Source organism: Trichomonas vaginalis, chromosome I (genome assembly GCF_026262505.1).
Source record: "Trichomonas vaginalis G3 chromosome I, whole genome shotgun sequence".
NCBI classification, from domain to species: domain Eukaryota; phylum Parabasalia; order Trichomonadida; family Trichomonadidae; genus Trichomonas; species Trichomonas vaginalis.
In genome coordinates, this window is record NC_067203.1 from 14,357,373 (window position 1) to 14,379,383 (window position 22,011).

General features: G+C 31.1%; 12 protein-coding genes and 1 non-coding gene across 13 annotated transcripts, besides 2 other annotated features; 5 read left to right on the forward strand and 8 right to left on the reverse strand.

The window, feature by feature from the left end:
• Positions 1-174: 174 nt before the first annotated feature.
• Positions 175-1,100, forward strand: TVAGG3_0985590 (uncharacterized protein; the record flags this gene model as incomplete). Its single annotated transcript, XM_001330362.1, has 1 exon — positions 483-1,049. One exon carries the CDS (start codon positions 483-485, stop codon positions 1,047-1,049), a length of 567 nt encoding a protein of 188 aa, XP_001330397.1.
• A 353-nt stretch (positions 1,101-1,453) lies between these two features.
• On the reverse strand, positions 1,454-2,083 carry TVAGG3_0985600 (uncharacterized protein; the record flags this gene model as incomplete). Its single annotated transcript, XM_001330363.1, has 1 exon — positions 1,454-2,083. One exon carries the CDS (start codon positions 2,081-2,083, stop codon positions 1,454-1,456), a length of 630 nt encoding a protein of 209 aa, XP_001330398.1.
• Positions 2,084-2,780: 697 nt separating this feature from the next.
• Positions 2,781-3,206, forward strand: TVAGG3_0985610 (aspartic endopeptidase activity, intramembrane cleaving; the record flags this gene model as incomplete). Its single annotated transcript, XM_001330364.1, has 1 exon — positions 2,781-3,206. The coding sequence occupies one exon, from the start codon at positions 2,781-2,783 to the stop codon at positions 3,204-3,206; it is 426 nt and encodes a 141-aa protein (XP_001330399.1).
• A 333-nt stretch (positions 3,207-3,539) lies between these two features.
• TVAGG3_0985620 (Ankyrin repeat family) lies at positions 3,540-3,728 on the reverse strand (the record flags this gene model as incomplete). Its single annotated transcript, XM_001330365.1, has 1 exon — positions 3,540-3,728. The coding sequence occupies one exon, from the start codon at positions 3,726-3,728 to the stop codon at positions 3,540-3,542; it is 189 nt and encodes a 62-aa protein (XP_001330400.1).
• A 78-nt stretch (positions 3,729-3,806) lies between these two features.
• Positions 3,807-5,065, forward strand: TVAGG3_0985630 (transcription initiation factor TFIID family; the record flags this gene model as incomplete). Its single annotated transcript, XM_001330366.1, has 1 exon — positions 3,807-5,030. One exon carries the CDS (start codon positions 3,807-3,809, stop codon positions 5,028-5,030), a length of 1,224 nt encoding a protein of 407 aa, XP_001330401.1.
• Positions 5,066-5,303: 238 nt separating this feature from the next.
• On the forward strand, positions 5,304-6,281 carry TVAGG3_0985640 (uncharacterized protein; the record flags this gene model as incomplete). The annotated part of the gene is made up of 1 exon (XM_001330367.1): positions 5,347-6,183. The coding sequence occupies one exon, from the start codon at positions 5,347-5,349 to the stop codon at positions 6,181-6,183; it is 837 nt and encodes a 278-aa protein (XP_001330402.1).
• A 64-nt stretch (positions 6,282-6,345) lies between these two features.
• TVAGG3_0985650 (multidrug resistance protein YPNP-related family) lies at positions 6,346-8,013 on the reverse strand (the record flags this gene model as incomplete). The annotated part of the gene is made up of 1 exon (XM_001330368.2): positions 6,394-7,950. The coding sequence occupies one exon, from the start codon at positions 7,948-7,950 to the stop codon at positions 6,394-6,396; it is 1,557 nt and encodes a 518-aa protein (XP_001330403.1).
• A 419-nt stretch (positions 8,014-8,432) lies between these two features.
• Positions 8,433-8,862: a mobile genetic element.
• A 1,786-nt stretch (positions 8,863-10,648) lies between these two features.
• Positions 10,649-11,082: a mobile genetic element.
• Positions 11,083-11,780: 698 nt separating this feature from the next.
• TVAGG3_0985680 lies at positions 11,781-11,853 on the reverse strand. The gene has a single exon. It is a non-coding gene; the product is annotated as a tRNA-Ile (tRNA).
• Positions 11,854-11,988: 135 nt separating this feature from the next.
• On the reverse strand, positions 11,989-13,220 carry TVAGG3_0985690 (PWI domain family; the record flags this gene model as incomplete). Its single annotated transcript, XM_001330372.1, has 1 exon — positions 12,025-12,675. One exon carries the CDS (start codon positions 12,673-12,675, stop codon positions 12,025-12,027), a length of 651 nt encoding a protein of 216 aa, XP_001330407.1.
• A 54-nt stretch (positions 13,221-13,274) lies between these two features.
• TVAGG3_0985700 (transcription-initiator DNA-binding domain ibd family) lies at positions 13,275-14,445 on the reverse strand (the record flags this gene model as incomplete). The annotated part of the gene is made up of 1 exon (XM_001330373.2): positions 13,457-14,137. One exon carries the CDS (start codon positions 14,135-14,137, stop codon positions 13,457-13,459), a length of 681 nt encoding a protein of 226 aa, XP_001330408.1.
• A 1,416-nt stretch (positions 14,446-15,861) lies between these two features.
• Positions 15,862-17,199, forward strand: TVAGG3_0985710 (methionine aminopeptidase 2 family; the record flags this gene model as incomplete). Its single annotated transcript, XM_001330374.2, has 1 exon — positions 15,891-17,141. The coding sequence occupies one exon, from the start codon at positions 15,891-15,893 to the stop codon at positions 17,139-17,141; it is 1,251 nt and encodes a 416-aa protein (XP_001330409.1).
• Positions 17,200-18,191: 992 nt separating this feature from the next.
• Positions 18,192-18,746, reverse strand: TVAGG3_0985720 (RNA polymerase II transcription regulator recruiting protein; the record flags this gene model as incomplete). Its single annotated transcript, XM_001330375.1, has 1 exon — positions 18,192-18,722. The coding sequence occupies one exon, from the start codon at positions 18,720-18,722 to the stop codon at positions 18,192-18,194; it is 531 nt and encodes a 176-aa protein (XP_001330410.1).
• Positions 18,747-20,265: 1,519 nt separating this feature from the next.
• Positions 20,266-21,707, reverse strand: TVAGG3_0985730 (Ankyrin repeat family; the record flags this gene model as incomplete). Its single annotated transcript, XM_001330376.1, has 1 exon — positions 20,436-21,707. The coding sequence occupies one exon, from the start codon at positions 21,705-21,707 to the stop codon at positions 20,436-20,438; it is 1,272 nt and encodes a 423-aa protein (XP_001330411.1).
• Positions 21,708-22,011: the final 304 nt, after the last annotated feature.

A 22,011-nucleotide genomic window follows, 5' to 3' on the forward strand; every position in this document is an offset into this window, starting at 1 on the left:
CGGAAGAAAATTTTACGACACATTTTTGTGAAAATTGAGCAATTTGAAAAACGATGAGAATTCTTTTGAAATATTATGTTATATCTAGTTTACAGTACTATTTAAATCGCGGTAGGATTAACCGTTATTTGTATTGAAACAAACTCCGGTAAAAACAAACAAAAAATAGGCATCAAGATTACATGGGAAAACGAAAAGCGAAATCGTCCATATGTGGAAATCTGACGATTGCATCTGCCTCTTTCCTATCATGGACACTTTTCATGTTTATAGTTGCATTCTTTATGTACATTTTCACAATTCAAGATTATAAACCGTCGATTTTAGTACTTTGCTTTCTATCAGTACTAATCATTATATCAACTATATCGATAGGAATCGGCTGTATTCCGATTTGCGTTCACCATAGAGTGTTTTACGTAATAAACGGAGTTTTGATGTTGCTAATTTTCCTGGTTTACCTGATAATTGTACTCATTTTCATGGTAAAAAGATCAGCCGTATATACTGCCGTTGGAAAATTTTGGGGTCACAAAGATTTTAAATTTGATTATTGGATTGAGAACCAATTACAATGCTGCGGATATCCTAAGCGTAATAACACAGCTTGTGATAAAAGACTCTACACCTGTGACGTTGTATTTGAATACAAATTCAAGAAACGAGTGAAATATATTTCAATAATTTTTATTCTCATTATCTTCCAACTTGCTGCTTCTATTGTTGGGTTTGTTTACTTCCACAGACTTAATAATGCGCGTGTCGAGGCTGATTCGGCAGAACAAAATCCGGAACCAGAAAATAAACCAGAAACTACAATTTCTGATTCTAAACTGATTCCAGAAGGATACCCAGGTGATGAAGAAGATAGTCCTCTATTTAATCAGCAACAGAATGATGAGAGTGATGAAGAAGAGGAAGAAACTCCTTCCGTCGAAATTAATCAGAAGGAATCAATTGAAGAAGAAGAAACCGAAGATGATGATGAGGAAGAAGATGAAGAAGAAATCAAAGTTTCAACTCCTCAACGCAAACATCGAAAATCTTAGTTTGTTTTTTGCAAAACTGATTGTTGAATCTGTTTTGATGTTTAATATTTATTGTTAGTAAATATCCATGCGATATTATTATATTTAATTAGTAATACCATGATAATTTTTTGAGAATTCGATAATTATAACGAAAAATAGCGTATTTTCACATCTAACAGATATTTTAGATATCAAATTATTTGAATTTTGCTTTCACATGATGCAAATATCAATTCTTGAAGAAAAAATCTTTTCATTGAACTTCCTGAAGAAAAAATCTTATCATTGATTAAAGCAAAAGCGTTCAATAAGCAAGTCCATGAGTCATTCTATGTCATATTACCGATAAAATTAAATGAAAAAATTATAATTTTACATTAATTAGTATAATCAAACATTTATTAATAAACATAATATAACATCTAATATTCATTGATTGTCTTCGATAAATCGTCAAGTCTTTTGGAAAGATCACGTATATCTAATTTAATAACAATTTTCATAAGTGTGTCTGTATCTAATGATAGAAAGCTATTTTTAATTTCTTCTATTCCTGTATTTTGGGCTTCTTCTAACGCAACTGATTTATTTATTGAATAATAAAGTTGTTTAAGTTCATCTGTTGGGAGATTTATAATACTATTATGTAATTTAGATAATGACTGGAGTTTATTTGCTTCTATATCCAATGCATTTACGTATTTTGCCATGTGTATGACTTTTGCTTTAAAAGATGGTGGTATTGCGCCTTCCAATAGTTTTTCAGAAGATATATCGTTTCTGTTATTAATTAAATCTTCATAAAATAAGCAAAGACATAATAATTGCGACATTTCTGATGACTCTATGGTAGGATGTGGAATCGAGTTCAATGTTAGCTCTAAATCTTCCAAATTTTCGAAAATTTCGTTTTGATAATTAATTCCCCATGGACATTGATTTATTTCGTCGAATGCATCATTAAGATCTTTTGCAATTCTGTTGAATTCATGAGTACTGTCTGCATATTTCTCTACTTTATACCTCTCATCAATCTTTTCCTGTCGAGACATTCAAGTTGACACTTTTTAAAAAATCAATTATGTCACTTTTTGTGATTTCTTTCCTGCATTATCATTAACAATTGCAAACTCGGGAGGATGTATCTATCAAGAATTTGTGTTTATTTCTCAAAAAATTTATTGAAATATTGTGATGTCGTTCCTAAGCACCTTCTTTAACAAAAATTTCTTGTCAATTCATATTCAATCTACTGCGTGCATTCTATATGCATGTGGTATGACAGTCGGTGCAATATTTCCTCAGTCACTAATAGATTATCGTATGCAAAACAACGAAGAAAATGAAATAACGAACGGCTATGTTGTATATTGGTTAATATTAGCATCAATTGTACTTATATTAATGTTTTATTTTAAGGAATACATGTTAATTTTCATTACAATTGACGTCGCTTTATATGGATGCTATTCATTTTACAAATTTATATTCTATTACATAGATTACATACAACCATCTAAGTTTTCAACCCCAATTGCGATAATATTATCTCTAATCAACGGAATTAACTGTTATATAACGCAAAATCAGATTGCTATCAATTCGTTTGCTCATGCTATGGCAATTACAGCTATTCAATCCCTTAAGATTTCGAAATTACAAACTTTATTATTTTTCGGAATTGGTTTCATGATTCATGATATTTATTGGGTATTTTATTCGGATAGAATATTCAACAAAAGTGTTATGATGGAATCTGCAAGATCAGCTTCCCATCTTCCAATTCTGATCTCCGCCGGAACAAAACATAACACTAACATGTTGGGTCTCGGTGACATCGTATTACCAGGACTTATACTAAATTTCTTCATCAGATATGATTATGTTGCAAAAACTTCTTCTTTCAAAATTGGAATTATTGGATACCTTGTTGGAGTCATTCTTGCAAGCGTGGCCGTTAATATAACTAAGTTTGGCCAGCCAGCGTTGCTCTATATCATTCCAAGTGTTTTGATATTCTCCATTTTAACTTTGAAAGTACAAAATAAGCTCACTGACTGTTGGTCAAATGGAACTACTTGTTTTGATACTGCAAGTGTTGATGGAACTATTGAACATCAAAGTTCTGATGAAATTACTCTTGAAGTTGTTGAAGAAGAGGAGAAAAAGGAATAACTATATTAGTGCTTGTGTTTGATTAATAAATGTTCTATTTATACCGTAAATTTTTTTCAATTAATTCTATCAGGGCTTCAATGTAATAATATACGAGCTTCTAATGACATTATTATATGACGCATTTTAATGAATAACAAAAAAAGTATAACAACCATATTAGGAACTATATAATGTTTTATAATAACTTTTTATCGACCAAAAATACTAACTCTTCACCTTAGAAATTGGGATATTAAGATAGGGATGTTAGAAAGTGGTAAATACACCCTTAAAAATTAAAATATTTTGAAAAGTTGACATAATGAATTTTTAACTAAGTAAATGATTGAGCTAATTGGTACAAATAGTTTTTAAGTAATCTCTTACTTTACCTGTTGCAAACATCAGTGCCGTTCTTCCATCATATCTCTTTGCTTCTTTATTAGCTCCAACTGTGATAAGATTTTGAACAACGTCAAGTTTATTATATCTTGATGCATAAATGAGTGGAGTATTTCCATGATTATCCTTTGCTTTCATATAATCAATTCATCAACAGAATGACGGAAAATTATTGGATACGATTTAAATAAAAAGTGACAAATTCCTTATTAAGAGATGCAATGTTCCAATGCTGCATTCAAAACAGTTAAATCCATTGCTGACCAGCTCGGTATTAAAATCAAAAATGATGCTCTTGCAGAATCTCTTGCTCAAGATGCTGAATATCGTGTTTCTAAGTTTATTCAGCCTTTAGTTAATTATTTTGAAAATTCAGCTGATAAATATCTTACTACAGACCATATAAATCATATACTTAGAGTACAAGCAATTCCTCCAATTTTTGGCTTCACAAATAAAAGTGAATTAGAGTTAACTCCACCACAGAGTACACAAGATACTACGTTTTATGCATACATCGATAAAAAAGTTGAATTGTCTCAAATTTGCAACGAAACAACTCAAACTCAAAATAGACCTCGTGAAATTAAGACATCATACAAATTAATTAACGGCCAGATAATAAACAATATGCGTACTAGTAATCCCGCATCAAATGACAATGGAATTAAGTCTATTTTTGACCAATTTAATAAAAGCGGTAATACATTTGATCCAATGTCCAAAGATAAAGAGCAAAATGAATTAACCGAAGATCTCAAATCATTTTACACCAGTATTGTTTCTGAATTATCAAATCCAGTTGAAAACGAAACTGTTTACGAAGAATTGAGCCAAACAGGTGGAATTCAACCACTTATTCCATACTTCTTACATTTCTTCTATTTCCAGATAGCTTCTTTTCTTGATAAAATTGAAGCGATGAAAGCAGTTGGAAAAGCCGTTGTAGCACTTCTTATCAACAGATCCGTTCAGATAGACATATACGCACACTCATTTATGAAGATCGGAATTTGTTTGGCCACAAAAGAAGTAATTACAAAATGCGCAAGAGAAGATTGCTATATTAGAGATATCGGTGCGAATATTGTAAGCTTGATAACAAGCAGATGCTTGAATAGCTTTCCAAACGCTGATATCGAATGTTTTAATTATTTCAACGATATAATCTTTTCAGAAAACAACTCGATTCATGTATTGTATGGAGCTCTTTCTGGTATATTTTCATTGGGTAATGATTATATTGAAAGAATTCTTCCGCATCTTCCTTTCATTTTGAGATATGCACACTCTATATCGTCTGGAGATGATACTTACTTCCACCTTGTTCGTAGATTGATCTGCGATGAACTTACAAGGATTCCTGGAAATTCTGAGCTTCATGATAAGGCTCAGCAGATTTACACCGTTATCAACTCTGAATTTAGAGAAACATTTTAATATCAACTGTAATTTAGCTATATCTGACTATTGTTTTATAAAGTTAACCTTTGTTTTAATAATTAATTATTAAAATTTTTTTTTCTTCAATTTCAATCATTAAGTTGACTAAATGCAACTCATCGGTCTCAGAAATAAGATTATTATAGAATTGATACTCCAAAATGGATCGATTACGAAAAGTTCGCGATCAAATATGTATATTCAGGATAATTATATGAGAAAAATTATTGTATTAGTTATAAGGATCATATTGATCATGTTTAAATTATGGCCATATAAAAATTTAAAATTCAAAACGGCTATTTTATAAAAAATGTTGAAAAATACTGAAAATGGGTATCCTCCACACTTTTTTGTGTGGCTTGGCACATTTGTATGCCCATTTTTATTAAATATAGCTGTAATTCTCTTCATTTGCTTTATTTACTCATCGTCAGCAGCTGAACATTCAACCCGCAATATTATTTGCTACACAACAATATGTGTTCACTACGTGATTGGCATGATATTCTTCGGAATATTCATATTTACAACAAATATTATAGAAACGATCGCAGATAATTACGTTTTAGGATTATTCGCAGCAATATGCATGACAATTGGTTATCCACTTTACTATTTGTTCACGCTTCCATTCATTGTTTACTATCTTATATTAGCAATCGGAACTCCTTATCAACTTTGGGAAAAAATGACAAAAGGAAATTGCTGCTCATGTTTAAGTTTATCAGATTCAAATCATGCAGGAATTATGGTGTTAAAGGGACTTTACATTGGTTTAGGCTTCTTTCTCTTCTTAATTCTTTATATTATCGTATTTATCATATCAATCCCGCTCCTTTATATTTTCCTCTTCCCATTGGGTTTCGGTCCATTTGGATGCTGTTTACATCAGTATATCCTCGAAAGAATGGAAACTATAGATAGACTTTGGCACTTAATGAATACTTGTGGCCGTATGGAAATTCAAGCGCATGCTTTCGGTCAGTGCCTAGCAATGATTATCCTTGCCGCTGTTGCACTTGGTTTGGTTGGTGTTCTAATTTGGTATCACTTATTACTTCTTATTGTAGCAATTTTGTGCTTCCTTCTTTGCTTCTATCCAGCAGTTTTCCCATGGGTTAGCTGGTCATCTAAGCAAATGGTATAACTTCGTGTGTTTTTTGTATAATTTATTTTTTTCTTTTTTACATGTATAAATATATCTAGATTAATATATAATTCTCGATGTTTTTGGATGCTTTGTCTGGTATTATTAATCTTAGAAATAAAAAATGAAGAAATTTCAAAATTGAAAAAAAAAATCGATTTGGTAAATATTCATATCATATATAGAGAGAGTTTAATATAACAAGATACATCATGTATTAGATGTTGTTGGTTCCATAAGAGAAGGAATATCTAAAACAGAAGATGGAACAGACTGGTATGATTCAAGCTGTTTGGAAGCAGCATCTCCTTCCTTAGTTTCTTCACCCTGGAAGGTTTTGCCATCCTTTAATCTCCACATCTGCCAAAGAGTTGTAGCTGCTCCAGAAAGAGCGATAAGGGATGTTCCTACATCTTCAAAGAGATATGTATTGAACATCCAATGGATATCGTCTTTCTTTGTGTAGTAAATAATTGTAGAAATTGTTGGAATAGGAATAGCCATTGTAAGAACTGATACAATTGTAGCACGATGTGGTCTGTCAACAGCTTGTAAATATGAAATAACCTGTTCATGGATAAGATACAAAGGTAATGTTGCCCAAATTCTCCAAATAGTGTTTGGAAGGAAGTTCAAAACATCTTTGTCCTTTGTAAACAATGAGAATATTTGACGTGGGAAAAGTGAAATGCCAACGGCGTTAATTACAGCCCAAATGAAGGAAATCCAAGACATATGGAATAGCAATGCCTTGATTCTGCTGTACTTCTTTTCACCATATGCATATGATGCTGGTGGTAAAAAGCCGGAGTCTAAGGCTGCTAAAATAGATAATGAGAACATGTAAAGTCTTGTCATTGTAGACCACATGGACATAACAACATCTTTAATTCCATTATGTTCAGCAACTGTATATACGAACTTTTGAAGGTAAATATGTGGAAATGCTTCGGAAAAGTTCAAAATGAACGAAGCGGTACCTGTGTTGAGAGCTTTCCATGTTTCCTTTGAAAACTTGGCTGTGAACTGTGGTCCTCTGATCATAATTGAGAGTTTTCCTCTCATCAACATAATCCACATTACAACTAATGGTACGAATTGCGCAAGAAGGCCTGATAATGCAGCAGACCAAACACCCCAGTGGAAAACAAAGAGGAATATTGGAAGGAATACAAGCATATCAAGAACTAAAGTGGCAAATTGGACCATACTGAAAAGCCAAGCTCTTCCTTCACCTTCTAATAAGCCGCATATTGTGTAATAGAAGAAACTGATGACTGAGCCGCCTGCCTGAATTGCCATATAAACAAAGGCCTTGAAAGCAATGCCATCGTCACCAGTAAGGAACTTAACTATTAATTTTGTGGTTGGAATGATGACAGCAGCAAAACCAGCACCGATTATGACTGAAAAGCGGAGTAAATCTACTACAACTTGAGAAATCTCAGAAAATCTTGAGGCCCCACATAAGTATGATATATGTGTGCTTGTGGATATCAAAAATAGGTTATAAAATGCAAATGTTAACATATCATAAAGAAACATTGAAGATATAACTTGTAAACCGGGTTCACCTAGTGCTCTACTAATCCAATACTGATTAACGATTGTATAAACATTGAATACGAGCTGTGATATTGTTGGTCCAATCGAAAGATCAAGGAAAGTTACAAGTGGAGATCTCTTTCCAAGTCTCTCTGCCTCTCCTGCACCATCCTGGAGTGTACTTGAGAAATCTGAATGCTCTATGAGAGGCTCGTTATTCATGGATGAAAATATGACCTAGGCTATTGAATTTTTTGTATTGAATAGAACCCGACTAAATTCCGGAATTTATATTGTATAATAGGTATAAATTAATATTAACTAGAAAAATGGATATGAATTTTATGAATATATTCATTGAATTTTTGATAATTAATTTATCAAATAAGATTAATAAAAAGCGATAAAAATTTTTTAATGCATACATAGTATAGAATATAACTCTTAGATTTTGTAGTTTTTATATGCATCATTTGTGAGAGATTCAAAATTGAATGCTACCAGTTACGAAGCTTTAAAAATGAAAGATTTATATTACCAATATATTAGACGATAATTAAATCCGATTTTTTAATTTTCAATATTTATAAAGCCGATAAATTCTATTGCTATCCTAATTATTTTGCATACATGAGATTGGCTTAAATAATAGGTATTCACTAATATATTTTTAGTAAAATAGTACGATGATTTCACAAATCATTGGGGAGGTTTTTTGTGATATGGAAAAATGTTCCTTGCTCAATTATCTCACTATTGGATGGACTTTTATCGAGCGAAATTTTGGCTGTAAAGACAATTCTGATATTGGTAACATGGTGATAAGAACAAATAGTCAGTTTGCATGGTTTATGATGAGATAATTTCGATTTAAAAAAAACATAAAAATTGATTTTAATGAGCGATTATATTTGAATATGCTCTCCTAATTTGAAGGAACTGTTTAAATCATGAATTGATCATGAATAATTTTTTTCAAAATAACAATTATAATTTCATATTCATTATAAGTTGAAAATATATCATAAAGACTTTATGAATGATAAATTCCTAAAAAACAAGTTAGTTTGTTTCTGAAAATAATAATAAAAACCAATTTAGACCCAATAATTTTTGGCGGGATAATTGAGATGTTTAACAAAAACAGAAAGGTGTCATTATTATCTATGACCAACAAGCAACTGACCTAGTCTGGATTACAATATTCGGTTCATCAAACCGCCAATTTGATGAATCAAGCCAAATTGTAACAAACCAGTTGTTGATTGCATGGTATCATTCATCGAACTGCCAATTTGATGAATTACATTTCTTAGTCATCAAAATAGTGGTCATGTTACTATTCGTTAGGTTAAATTACTTTTAATGCCCATTCAAGGAAGTACATGTCAGTTACAGGGTTTATAGTTTTACTCGAATTGAGTAAACCTCTTGGAAGCAATTACCACAAGAGCCAAGACTTCTCGTTTACAGACTTTGAAAGCCAGGAAGGAGCCAGGTAACAATAATGGGCTCTCTTATGATAATTTGGGATATTTATCAACAATTTGAGTTTCTACCTATTGTCTTCAATGAGGATTTTTTAGGCCAGAAGTACAATACCTGTACAGTCTAACTACTAGGGCAATGTAGTCAAACTGTGCACGTATTGAACTTCTAAGGCTATTATTTATCTGCTATTGACATCATTCTTTTGCATTACCGTCCTCTGGTCCTTAGAGGACCATAGATTCTGCGGGCCAACAATCACATATACATTACTTTAGGGCAAAGTTCTTCCGAGGTTTCTCATCAAATGAGAAACTTGAGCAGAACTTTGCCCTATTCGAGTAAATTTACATTCTCTGACGTGAAGAGAGTCATAGAAATACACAAGTATTAACTTATGGTGAAGTTTTCTGGACTTCCTTCCTTATCTGAGAGACATCCAGATAACTTCATCATAAACGAATTACAGACAAGTTCTCTCGCTGTTTGCAGGACAAATACCACAAATTCATTACACTATTGAAGAGTTGTTCCGAGGTTTCTCATCGAATGAGAAACTTCGGAAAAAATTTGCTCTAGTGGAATAAATTTACATCCCCTAACACACAAATGATCAGATATAACAAGCACAGATTTTTAAGGTATAGCTTTGTTGAAAACCTTTCAACGAATGAGAAAGTTAGGGAAAACTCTACCTTATAAGATCAACTATAGAATTCATAGCTCTTTGAATACTAGGAAACATTAATGCAGTAGTTTAAGGCAAAGTTTTTCCGAGATCTATGAAGGATAGAGAGATCTCGGAAGAACTTTGCTCTGCACAAGTAATTTCAGAATCTATGGTCCTCTAAGGACCAGAGGACGGTAATGCAAAAGAATGATGTCAATAGCAGATAAATAATAGCCTTAGAAGTTCAATACGTGCACAGTTTGACTACATTGCCCTAGTAGTTAGACTGTACAGGTATTGTACTTCTGGCCTAAAAAATCCTCATTGAAGACAATAGGTAGAAACTCAAATTGTTGATAAATATCCCAAATTATCATAAGAGAGCCCATTATTGTTACCTGGCTCCTTCCTGGCTTTCAAAGTCTGTAAACGAGAAGTCTTGGCTCTTGTGGTAATTGCTTCCAAGAGGTTTACTCAATTCGAGTAAAACTATAAACCCTGTAACTGACATGTACTTCCTTGAATGGGCATTAAAAGTAATTTAACCTAACGAATAGTAACATGACCACTATTTTGATGACTAAGAAATGTAATTCATCAAATTGGCAGTTCGATGAATGATACCATGCAATCAACAACTGGTTTGTTACAATTTGGCTTGATTCATCAAATTGGCGGTTTGATGAACCGAATATTGTAATCCAGACTAGGTCAGTTGCTTGTTGGTCATAGATAATAATGACACCTTTCTGTTTTTGTTAAACATCTCAATTATCCCGCCAAAAATTATTGGGTCTAAATTGGTTTTTATTATTATTATTTTCAGAAACAAACTAACTTGTTTTTTAGGAATTTATCATTCATAAAGTCTTTATGATATATTTTCAACTTATAATGAATATGAAATTATAATTGTTATTTTGAAAAAAATTATTCATGATCAATTCATGATTTAAACAGTTCCTTCAAATTAGGAGAGCATATTCAAATATAATCGCTCATTAAAATCAATTTTTATGTTTTTTTTAAATCGAAATTATCTCATCATAAACCATGCAAACTGACTATTTGTTCTTATCACCATGTTACCAATATCAGAATTGTCTTTACAGCCAAAATTTCGCTCGATAAAAGTCCATCCAATAGTGAGATAATTGAGCAAGGAACATTTTTCCATATCACAAAAAACCTCCCCCAAATCATTAAAGGCATTTGTAAACTGTTCCTATTGGTCAATGTATTAACTTCATTTAGCTTTTACATTCATATCATAGATAAAAATATGTAAATATCATACTTTATCCATGGATTTAGGAATTCAAAAAATCTAAAAGTCCAACTTTATGCAGCCAAATAGCTTCGAACTTAAAATTTTCCACATTTAATTTAGGTGGACCATAACGAAACAGTTTAGTTTGAAGTATCAGAGATATTCTGCTGTAATACCTTGGAAAGAGATAGATAAATCGAATTTTGCACGCGAAATTATATATTTTTGTTTTTGTTCTATTGAAGACAGTTAGCAGATAATTAAGGCGGGAACAAAAAAATCAAATCAAAATTAGGAGTGGAGATTGCCCTAAAACGAATATTATTCAAATGATGTTTCAATTGGATGTATAATTTCATTAGATATTGAAATCATATTCATCAAATATTACAAAATCAAATTGTTGTTAGCAAACAGAATGTAATTAATAAATAACTTTTTTCCAAGCTAATTAATTATTGAATCTTATTGTGTTTCATGTTCATCTTTACAAAATTGAATTTGATTCATTAGATACAACTTTATTTGAACGAAATTTTAAAAAAAAGATATAATTGTGGCAAGATAGTATTTTTGTAATTAGATGGGGAAAAAATAGAATAAAGCTATTCAGTACTTAAAAAATGGTTCCGCTGGGGCTCGAACCCAAGACCTTAGCGTTATCAGCACTACGCTCTACCTACTGAGCTACGAAACCTTGACGATTGAAGAAGAATATTATCTTTTATAATGAAAATATGAAATTTATATTTGGTTTAAAAAGAATCAACAATATTTCTCAACCAATTTCATCAAATAGAGATTTCATACAAATATAATATTTACTCATAATATGATTATAAGTTTTCTCTATTATTCATAATTTGTTTCAATCTGAGCTAGAATAAGAACTTGATGATGAGCTGTCATGTCGTCTACGGTTATGAGAATGATGATGGCCATGCTGATGATTACTATGATGTTGTTTTAATTCAGAACTATTTTCCTCATTATACGGATATTTTGTGTTTTCTATTAATATTGGTTTTAGTTCTTGCTTTTTTACATTCCTTGGTGGAATTACAGGTGGTTTAAGTGGTTTGGAGGGTAATATTTTTGGTTTAATGGGAGTATTTTGTGTAATGGTTGGTTGGTTACTGATAGCTTTAACTTCTGCGTTGTTATGCATTTGGTCTTTCGATAGATCGGTAGTTTCAGCGTCACTTGATGAAGATGAAGAATTATATGAGGATGAAGACGTATATGAAGAAGATGATTCTGATTCGTCAAGTTTGTTCGATATATTTTGATTTGATTTGAGTCTTTCAGCAATTTTCCTTTTAGCTTCTTCAACAAATACAGAAGGTATTCCGGTTTCAGAATTTTGAGCATCCTCTAGTAATGGCCAAAGTTTTTCAATAAATGGAACTGCCTTATCCCCAACAAGTGATTGTAATTGTTCTGCAAGATCGTGCGAATTTATTGTATCTGCTTGAAGAAAGCCCATTATTATATCTTCAACAAATTCGTCATCAGTCATTGATGATAATTGTTCATGAACCCATGGATGAAATGAATCATAATTAATTTTATCGATTAAAAGAGACTCTGTGATGCTTTTGGATAATTTCACTTTTTGGTTAGCTCGGATTTTGTCAAATCTATGGTCCTTGTTAACACTAGCACCGCTAAATAAATTTCTTGAAATCATTTGATTTATGAATTTATGAAAAAGAAACAAAAATGTTCATTAGATAGATATGGGTAAATATTTTGTTCAATGAAAACTCATATAACTCAATCAAAATAAATTCAATTTAATCAATAAGAAATATCAGTATAAATCGATGGAGATGAATATATATAGCAGCAACTAAGTATTATCATTGACAAGTCTTCATTTACAATTGTGAACATGAGTTGAACAAGGTCTTCAACAGCGAGCAACACGAAGTCTATATTGACAAGAATTGTATGTAATCATAAATTATAAAGAGAATGATCACAGAGCTAATATTTGAACAGGGACAATTGAAATATCAAATATACAGTTCAGTCATGAACTCAATCAATAAAATCTCTGATAATCTAATATGAAATATCGTAAAGTATAAGTATAATGTGAAGTGAAGCCGTGGAGAAAATGGAAAAGATATGAAATGCATCTACACAATGGTAAACAATGATATTGAGATATTCAATTACATATATTGTTGTTTGTATTTGCATGCATATAGAAAATGTGAGCAGAAAAAAATCTGAATGTTGGAAAAAATACCGTTAAAAAGATTTTGATTAATAAGCAGTCCGTAGATAAAAGTTTAAATTTGAGCAACAATTGGAATTGATTGGAAATAGGAGTTAAACATCTTATACCTAAATTTGGCAGGAACAGGGAAATTGATAGTTTTAGCCCAAACGTCTTCGGCAGTCTTTGCAAGAACAGGCTGTTCTCTCTTCTCCTCAACGACTGTTTCTGGCTCCTCTGGCGTTGGTTCTGTTTCAATTGGGCTCTTAGGCTTGGCATTCTGTCTTCTGCGAGCGTTTCGCTTTTGCCTTATTGTCCATTTCTTCAACTCGCGCCTGTCTCTGTTGAAAATTGGAATAGAGAGGATGATTTGCTCATCTGTTTCCTTTGATGCTGGCCTTGCGATATAGCCAAGCTGATGTAGCGATCCATTTATGGATGACTTGCATTTGCCCATTAAAAGGATCAATTGCTTGATGTTGATCGCAATGGAATTCTCGAGAAAAATTACACCTGTCGCAAAACTCCTTTTCCAGTCGTTTTCGTCATGTTTTACAACATATTCTTTAATTATTTTAAGTCTTTTGTTGAACATCTCGACTTTCTCGCCACGTTTAGCGTTGGCCACTTCTGTATGAAAACGATCTCGAAGTTGAAGGTAGCCCTCCAAATCGGTTTCGCTTAACAGTTTCAAGTGACCAGTGCAGCGACTGTTTTTAACTTCTTTTTGATCTTCAATATCGTCAATATCCATTTAAAAAACTAAAATATATCAATTATTGCTTTTCTGACACTTTCAAAATATTCAAGAAAAAATGACACAACATTGATTGATATCAGTATGAACATCAATACATTGTAAAAAATTGAAATGCATGAGAGAAATGAAGTGAAGTCAACTGGAAAATTAATTCAAAATCTAAATTGAGTACATATCGATAGTTTTGATTAGTTTATATTTTAGACATCATATCAGATACTATATTGAACATTCGAGTTATGCAAAAATAATAAGTTGTAAAAATCGTTTTTATGAAAACTGCCATTCTCAAAATTTACGTTGAAAGATTTATGTACTAACTTAGTCTATATTAAACTTAAAATAAAATTACAACAGAAACTGAACGTTGAAGTATTTCAACTCAATTCAAATATTTTTTTAGATTTATGTAAACGATATGACTATCATCAAATATTGGTTTAAACTCTGTATTAGTTCCAAAATTATATAGGTTAATTTTTCGGAGACAAATTATGTTTTCTCTTTTCTCAATTCTCAAACCTTCAAAAAGATTAGATATTTCGGGTTTGAATTGCTTGGATTCAACATCTCATGAGGGTCAGGAATCATATTCTTGGGATCTTTCAGAAGATCGGAATAAATATTTATTTCTGAAGAAAGTTCTGACAACTCGTGTATTGAATTTCTCTGCTATTGTATATCGATCCATTTATAATGTGCAAATGCTAATAATTCTTGCAATGTAAATTGTCATTTGGAGGTTATCCTTTCTGGAGATTCATTCTTATTGAACCTTGCTTTGACTTCTTTAGATTGAAAATGATATTTCATTGATCAAACGACTTGGCCATGAAAGATTATCCAATAAATTACTAGGTTGGTAAATGGATACAATGTTGCCCTTTGCGATCAATGGATAAATTGTTAAAAACAGTAGTCTTATCATACATGCAGCTAATGGCAAAACCCTACCCCTTATTTATAAAGAAAAATGTAATATAGAACAAAAAACGATATTTTTCCTTGAATATTTAGGCTTCATTAATACAAAACTAATTAAGTCAGCATTTGCACGCTTAATACAAAGGTATGAAGACTGGATTTTCATCATTAAAAATATATCATAATTATTAACGAAATTGTTAAGAATTATTCTAATACTCACCACAAATAGACAATTAGTGTAATATCTAAGGAGCTTCTCAAAGAAAATATAAATTTGAGAAATATAGGTTTTGTAAAGCATAGTATAGATAAAACGAAGAGATTTGAACATACTCAATTTCATTTTATAGTATTTCGGTAAGGATTAAAAATAAATTTTAAAAGTTGCTTTCAATGATGATTGTAAGCACAATATGGAATTTCTCTGCCATTATTTTGCAAATGTTCAATGAAAGCCAAAGAAATAAAAAAAAAATTAAATTGAATACGAATATACGAATTACCCATAAAACATTGTGAAGGGTTTGATCTTTGTATTATGTGTTGTTGGAATTTGTATCTTATTATTCATAGTAAGTCAAACTCATAAGACTTCATATGAAATGTTTCGTTGTTGTTTGTTAAAGCATTGGGGAAGAAGTATTTTGTAAAGGAAAGTTTAGTAAAGTCAATCTGCATATGAACCGTAAAGGAATACCATAAAAAAAAATCTAAAATGTCGATCAAAAAAAATTTTTTGGGGATCAAAAAAATTTGAGAAGATAACAAAAATTGAGAAGAAAAAAACAGAAAAAATTTTAAATTGGTCATTTTTTGAGAAATGTCTAACAAAGGCAAAGGTAAGGATGCTAAACCACAATCTGCTGAAGATGAGGAAGCCGAGCAAATGGCTTTCCTCCTCCAAGCTGCCCAAGCTAAGAAAGCAGCAGGCCCTGCAAAAGTAACAAAGGTTGAGAAAAACCCACTCGCTTTCGAGTGCCCAGGTCTCCCACCGCTTCCAAAGGAAGAGAATCCAGCTAGAGACTGGCCAGCCGTCGAAACATATGAATACAACGAACACAATGGCTACAGATCAACATCTAAAGAATTAGCTGAAGTCGAACGTATCCAATATGCTACTTCTATCCTTCCAGATCTCAGAGAAGGTGCTGAAATCCATCGTCGCGTCCGCAGATGGGCCATGGAAAATGTAATCAAGCCAGGTGTTAAGCTTTACGACATGTGCGCACAGATTGAAGAAGCTGTTCGTAAGCTTTCTGGCTATGAACCAATTTTCCGTGGTCTTGCCTTCCCATGTGGCTGTTCAATCAACAATTGTGCAGCGCATTACACTCCAATGTACAACACCGACCAAAGAGTTCTTGGCAAGAGTGATGTCATGAAGATCGACTTCGGTGTCGCTATCAATGGCAACATCATCGATTCTGCTTTCACAGTTTGCTTTGATCCAAAGTTCGAGCCACTTCTTGAAGCAGCCAAGACAGCTACAAACACAGGTGTCAAGATAGCCGGTATCGATGCCCGTATGAACGAAATTGGTGATGCCATTCAAGAAGTTTTCGACGCTTCCTCCATTGATATTGACGGAAAGCACTACGACATCAAGCCAATCTCCAACCTCAGTGGCCACAGCCTTGGCCCATACACAGTTCACGCTGGTAAGTCAATCCCAATCACCAAAGGTGGCAACGCCGAAAAGATGGAAGAAGGCGAACTCTTCGCTTGCGAGACATTCGGCTCCACAGGCAAGGGTATTGTCCACAATGATGGCGACAATGTCAGCCACTTCATGGTTGCCAGAAATCCACCAACACCAAGAACACCAGCTGCCAGAAAACTCCTCAAGACACTTCAGGAAAACTTCTCTACACTCGCCTTCTCACAGAGATTCATCGATCGTATCGGAGAAAAGAAATACCAACTTAACCTTCGCCACCTCGTTGAATGCCGCGCTGTTCATGATTATCCATCACTCTCTGATGTTAAGGGCTCTTACGTTGCTCAGTTCGAACATACCTTCATTTTACTTCCTACACACAAAGAAGTCCTTTCAAGAGGTGATGACTATTAAAGCGACTAAAAATACTTGTAAGAAGACTTTACTAATAAAATGCTTTAACTATCAAACATTTATATAACTATTTTTACAATCTATAAATTTATCATCTTTTGAATCTTATCGAACAGTATAATATACAAATAAAAACCAATGTCAGTCAGATTTATCAGTCCGAAATTGGCTAATGAGAAAATAAAAAAAATTGATCTAAAAAAACACAAAATTATAATAATATTAACGAGAAAATTGTAATTAAAAGCAATTTTAAGATCAATTTTCATATTTTATTTTTCCAAAAAATATTCGGATTTGCATTTTTCAAATGTTTTTCATTAGATTTTGTGATTATTTTTTCAAAAATGAAAAAAATTTGGAATTCATTTTCTTGATTTCAGATCATTATATTGATACTTATGATTAAAGAGTCCATATTTTAATGTTAACACTAAATTTGTTGTGAAATACTTAGAAATTATGATTATTACAATGATTTTACCTACTAATATTCGAAAAACTTTCACATATCAATATCATATTGCATTTTTATTCAGAACTGGCCATAATTTACGTTATTTATCAAGTTATTATACATTTTCAAGATAAATATACTTATATTTCGGATTTCCTTATTAAGTAAAACCATTTTCACATTATTATAAGTCAAAATAATCGCGAGTTTTTTTATTTATGAAATAATTCTGATAGAATGAGGATAATAAGATTATTATCTTACATCAATAGACATTAGACAGCCATAAGATTGATTTGGTAAATCCTCATTTTAATCTTTTGCCTTATTTTCCCTTTTCATCGAATAAGATTAATTTAATTAATAGCAAAAATCCTCAGATATTTCATTAGAATCGATCAATTAATCAATTATGAATATTTTATAATATTTCAATTTTTTTTCTTTCTCTTTGCTCTTAGAATCATTGCAACTACATCTACTCAGCATCTATTGCATGCAAATGCAATACATAATACGAATCATTTAAATCTTTTTTTGCGATCGAATTCTTGGTAAAGAAAAGGAAAAAGAATAAAAAGGAATTTAATTAATTAAAGAGTGAATGTTTCCCATTCATCGAATGTGTCATAGTTTTGTTCGAAGACAGTTCCAATGAATGAACCAAACTCGTGATTTAAATTATGCATTATTATTGATCCCTCCACATCATTTTCGCTTTCAGGTTCGGTTGAAATTTGTGGATTGGCAGAGTTTGATTGCTGTTTTGATAGAAATTTGTACCAACGATTTTTGACGTTGTTACCTGATCGTCCATCAAGACTTTTCGATATAAGTGACCATTTCGGTCCGTGTATCTTGTGCATTTGAAGAATAATTTCATCTTCTTCCGAAGTCCAGGACGCGGAACTAATCTCCTTGAAGAGATACTTATTATAACGATCTCTGCACTGCCTAGCAGTTCTCCCCGGCATCTCCCTCGCAATTTGATCCCAGCTGCGATCTCTTCCTCCGCTAACTAGTTGCTTTAGACGCATGTCCTCCTCTTTTGAGAAGCGCTTGCGCTTGGTGAGATCCGGGGGCTTACTACAACTACTGTCATCATCTTGATCATCACAAAACATATATGAACATTTTGTAAAGCAAAGAAATTTAAACCATTCATTTAATAATTTATATGCTTTCAATTTTTTGAATTGATTGTGACAATTAGCGATTGATGCAAATCGATAAGGAATATTAATAGAAGTAGAAATGAAATAGAATAAAATTGTGTGATTTCAAATTATTTAACGGTCTCAATTATAATTTTGTTAAAATATATACAATTGATATACACTCTATAAACCGACATTTTATGAAACCGCCCAAATCATCGATTTTGAATAATCACATCTAACAATTTTGGATTTATTTGTGCTTATTAAATGAAATATTCATAAAATGATTTTGTAAAGAAATAAGGTTCTCATCAAATAATACCTATATAAGAATTCATATTATGTAAAATTTCCAAACTGTAGAATATGATTGATTGAAATTATAAACATTTAAAAAATTCAAAATCAATGAGTCAATTTTGATTTATTTAGAAACCAAGTCAAATATTATCTTTAATCATGAATACATATTTGTTTCAATCAATGACACTTCAATTATCTCAATTTCAAAGAGATTTCAATTTTTTCAAATACAATTCTACAAATTATTTTATATAAAATGAATGATTGCAAAATATATAATGACTTAATAAAAATTTTGAATTCGATCAATTGCCAATAACTTTTTCTCTATCTTTCTATAGAATGAAGACCATGTTCCAAAAATACAGAGAGCAACAAACAATACTTTGCATTAAGTTTGATATTATATTGATCATTCAAATATCAATATTATATCAAATTAAATATGCCAATAACAAGTAATCACTAATGCATATAGAATATTTTCTGGAAATATATTATTTTTTTAATATCTAACATTATTTTCTCTAATGATGAAGAAATATAGCACTTTCTATAATTAAATATCTCAATTCTTTTCATTGATTATATATTTCATGTATCTAAGAGGAATTAGTTACTAATTTTTCTTAAAATCAAATTTCTCATTATCAATTCAATTATATCGCTATTATCCATTCAAAATTTCAATAGAACATCAAAAGTGTCATTTCAAATTTTTTTGGAACCGCAAATCGTTTTCGAGAAATTACTTTACTGTTCGCGAAAATCATTTGTTTTATGCAGTTCACTACTAAATATGACATGATTGCAAAAAAGATAAATGAAAATTGTGAAATATCAAAGTTATTTTTATATTTTACAATCAATCCTATTAATGAATAATAAATCGATACAAGTCGACATTACTTCATCAAGATATCATGTTAAATATTTATATGCTTTTACTTCACTTTCTAAATTTAATATCGAATATTTTAACCGAATTTAATTTATTATTTTAATCTAACCATGCAACAATATATCGGTATATGATTACTCATTTAATATTGATATTTTTTTCATTCATATAATTTTGGATTTTAACATCTTTAACTGTCAATCATCTAAGTCATCCATAATGTCCACATTCCAATAAGTGATACTTAATTTAGAAAAAATTTCGAAAAAATAAATATCAAAATACTGGAATTTTTATGAAATTCACGAAAATTTTCTAGTAGGATCTAAAGTATTATTGATTCGGTTAATGAATATATATGGAAGAAAAAAATATTTTTAAATCAATCGAAAAACTTCATGATATTGATGCAATGATGAGATGAAGAATTCAGTTGAATTGAATGAATATCCATTTTCCTTTTAAATAAATCTTTATTCAGATTCATCTTTAATGTATTTTTCAATAAGCTTTTTTGTTTCATAATTGTAAGTAATTTGATCAATAGATTTACCCATATATCTTGTTTTAGGATTTGCCCCATTTTCAAGAAGAATTTTTACAACTTGATATTTTCCGCCCTGAGCAGCAATAACAAGAGGAAATGATCCTAATTGCGTTTCATTTACATCAGCACCTTTCTCAATCATCAATTGCAATAGTTCAATATTGTCAATTGATTTAGTAAGATAAGTTATTATTGGATATTCGTATTCATTGTGCACCTGTTTAATGTTTTCGACGCAATTCAAAATAACTTTAGCTTCTTTAAGCTTTTTATTCCATAAACATTGAATAAAGCCAGAAATAACAGATCTTGAGTTACTTTTAATCGGAAATCCTTTTTCAATTAAGTACTTAACTAATTCTTCAGTATTTTCCGGTGATGTGCAAGCATAATGAAAAATAGCTGCATTTTTAGTTTTATAACCATTTTCAATAATCATCTTGTATCCAAAACTATAATTCCAATATACACATCTTGCTAAGATATTATCCAATTCAGTTTTGTATAAAGAATAAAATTTTATTAATAAATAATTTGAAATTGCGAAGTTTGTGATTTTAATTGCAGTTTCACATGCATGCATATCTCTTATATTTGCATATTTCATCATCGCATATGTGTTATAATGCTCAATACAAAATTTATCTGAAATCTTGAAATTTTGTTTTTCATAAATGGAAATAAAATAGTCTAAAATGTCATTTCTGTGGGTTTCTATAGCTCTCTCGATACAATCAACAAAAGAGTATCCTTCTTGAAGCAGCATCTCAATGATTTCCTGGTTTCCGCCATAAACTGACCATTTTAAGGTAGATATTTGGATTTGGCAATTATTCATTTTGAGATACTTAAAACAATTAACGGCTCCATATATGGCTGCTAAGTCTATTAGATTTTTTGGATCTTGGTCTTCCATTGCTGTTAATTCTGATAAATTATCTGCTAAAAATAGTTTTGATAAAGAGTTATTGTCACTAAAACATTTAATTTCTCCACCAACTATCTCGGAAAATTTATTATAAAGGCTTCTATTAACAAATCTATATCTCGAGGAATTTTCAACAATTAATCTGATGTTTTCTTTATGAAATTGCGGATTTGACTTAATAAAATGAAGTATTTCATCTATATTATGTTCATCCATATTGAAAATCTGATCTTCAAGCTTAATCTGTTTCGCAATAAAATCATCTTCCATAAAAAAATCGTAATGACACTTTTTAAAATAACCACTCAAATTTTTTCCCTTTTTAAAACTTTTGTCAAAATTATGGTTTTGATCAACAGAATAATGTTTATTATGTGCTCTCGAGGATGCACAATATTGGATTAAATTTTTCTTACATAACATTTCAAGTGACACTAGTCCCTGAATCAGAAGCCATCCATGCATTGTAGAATATTTATTGAGCCTGAAATAAGAAAAACTTTATAATATGAAAATAAAATAAGTTTATTGATATGATCCCATTTTCATTGTGTCATTTTATATCTATGACTTT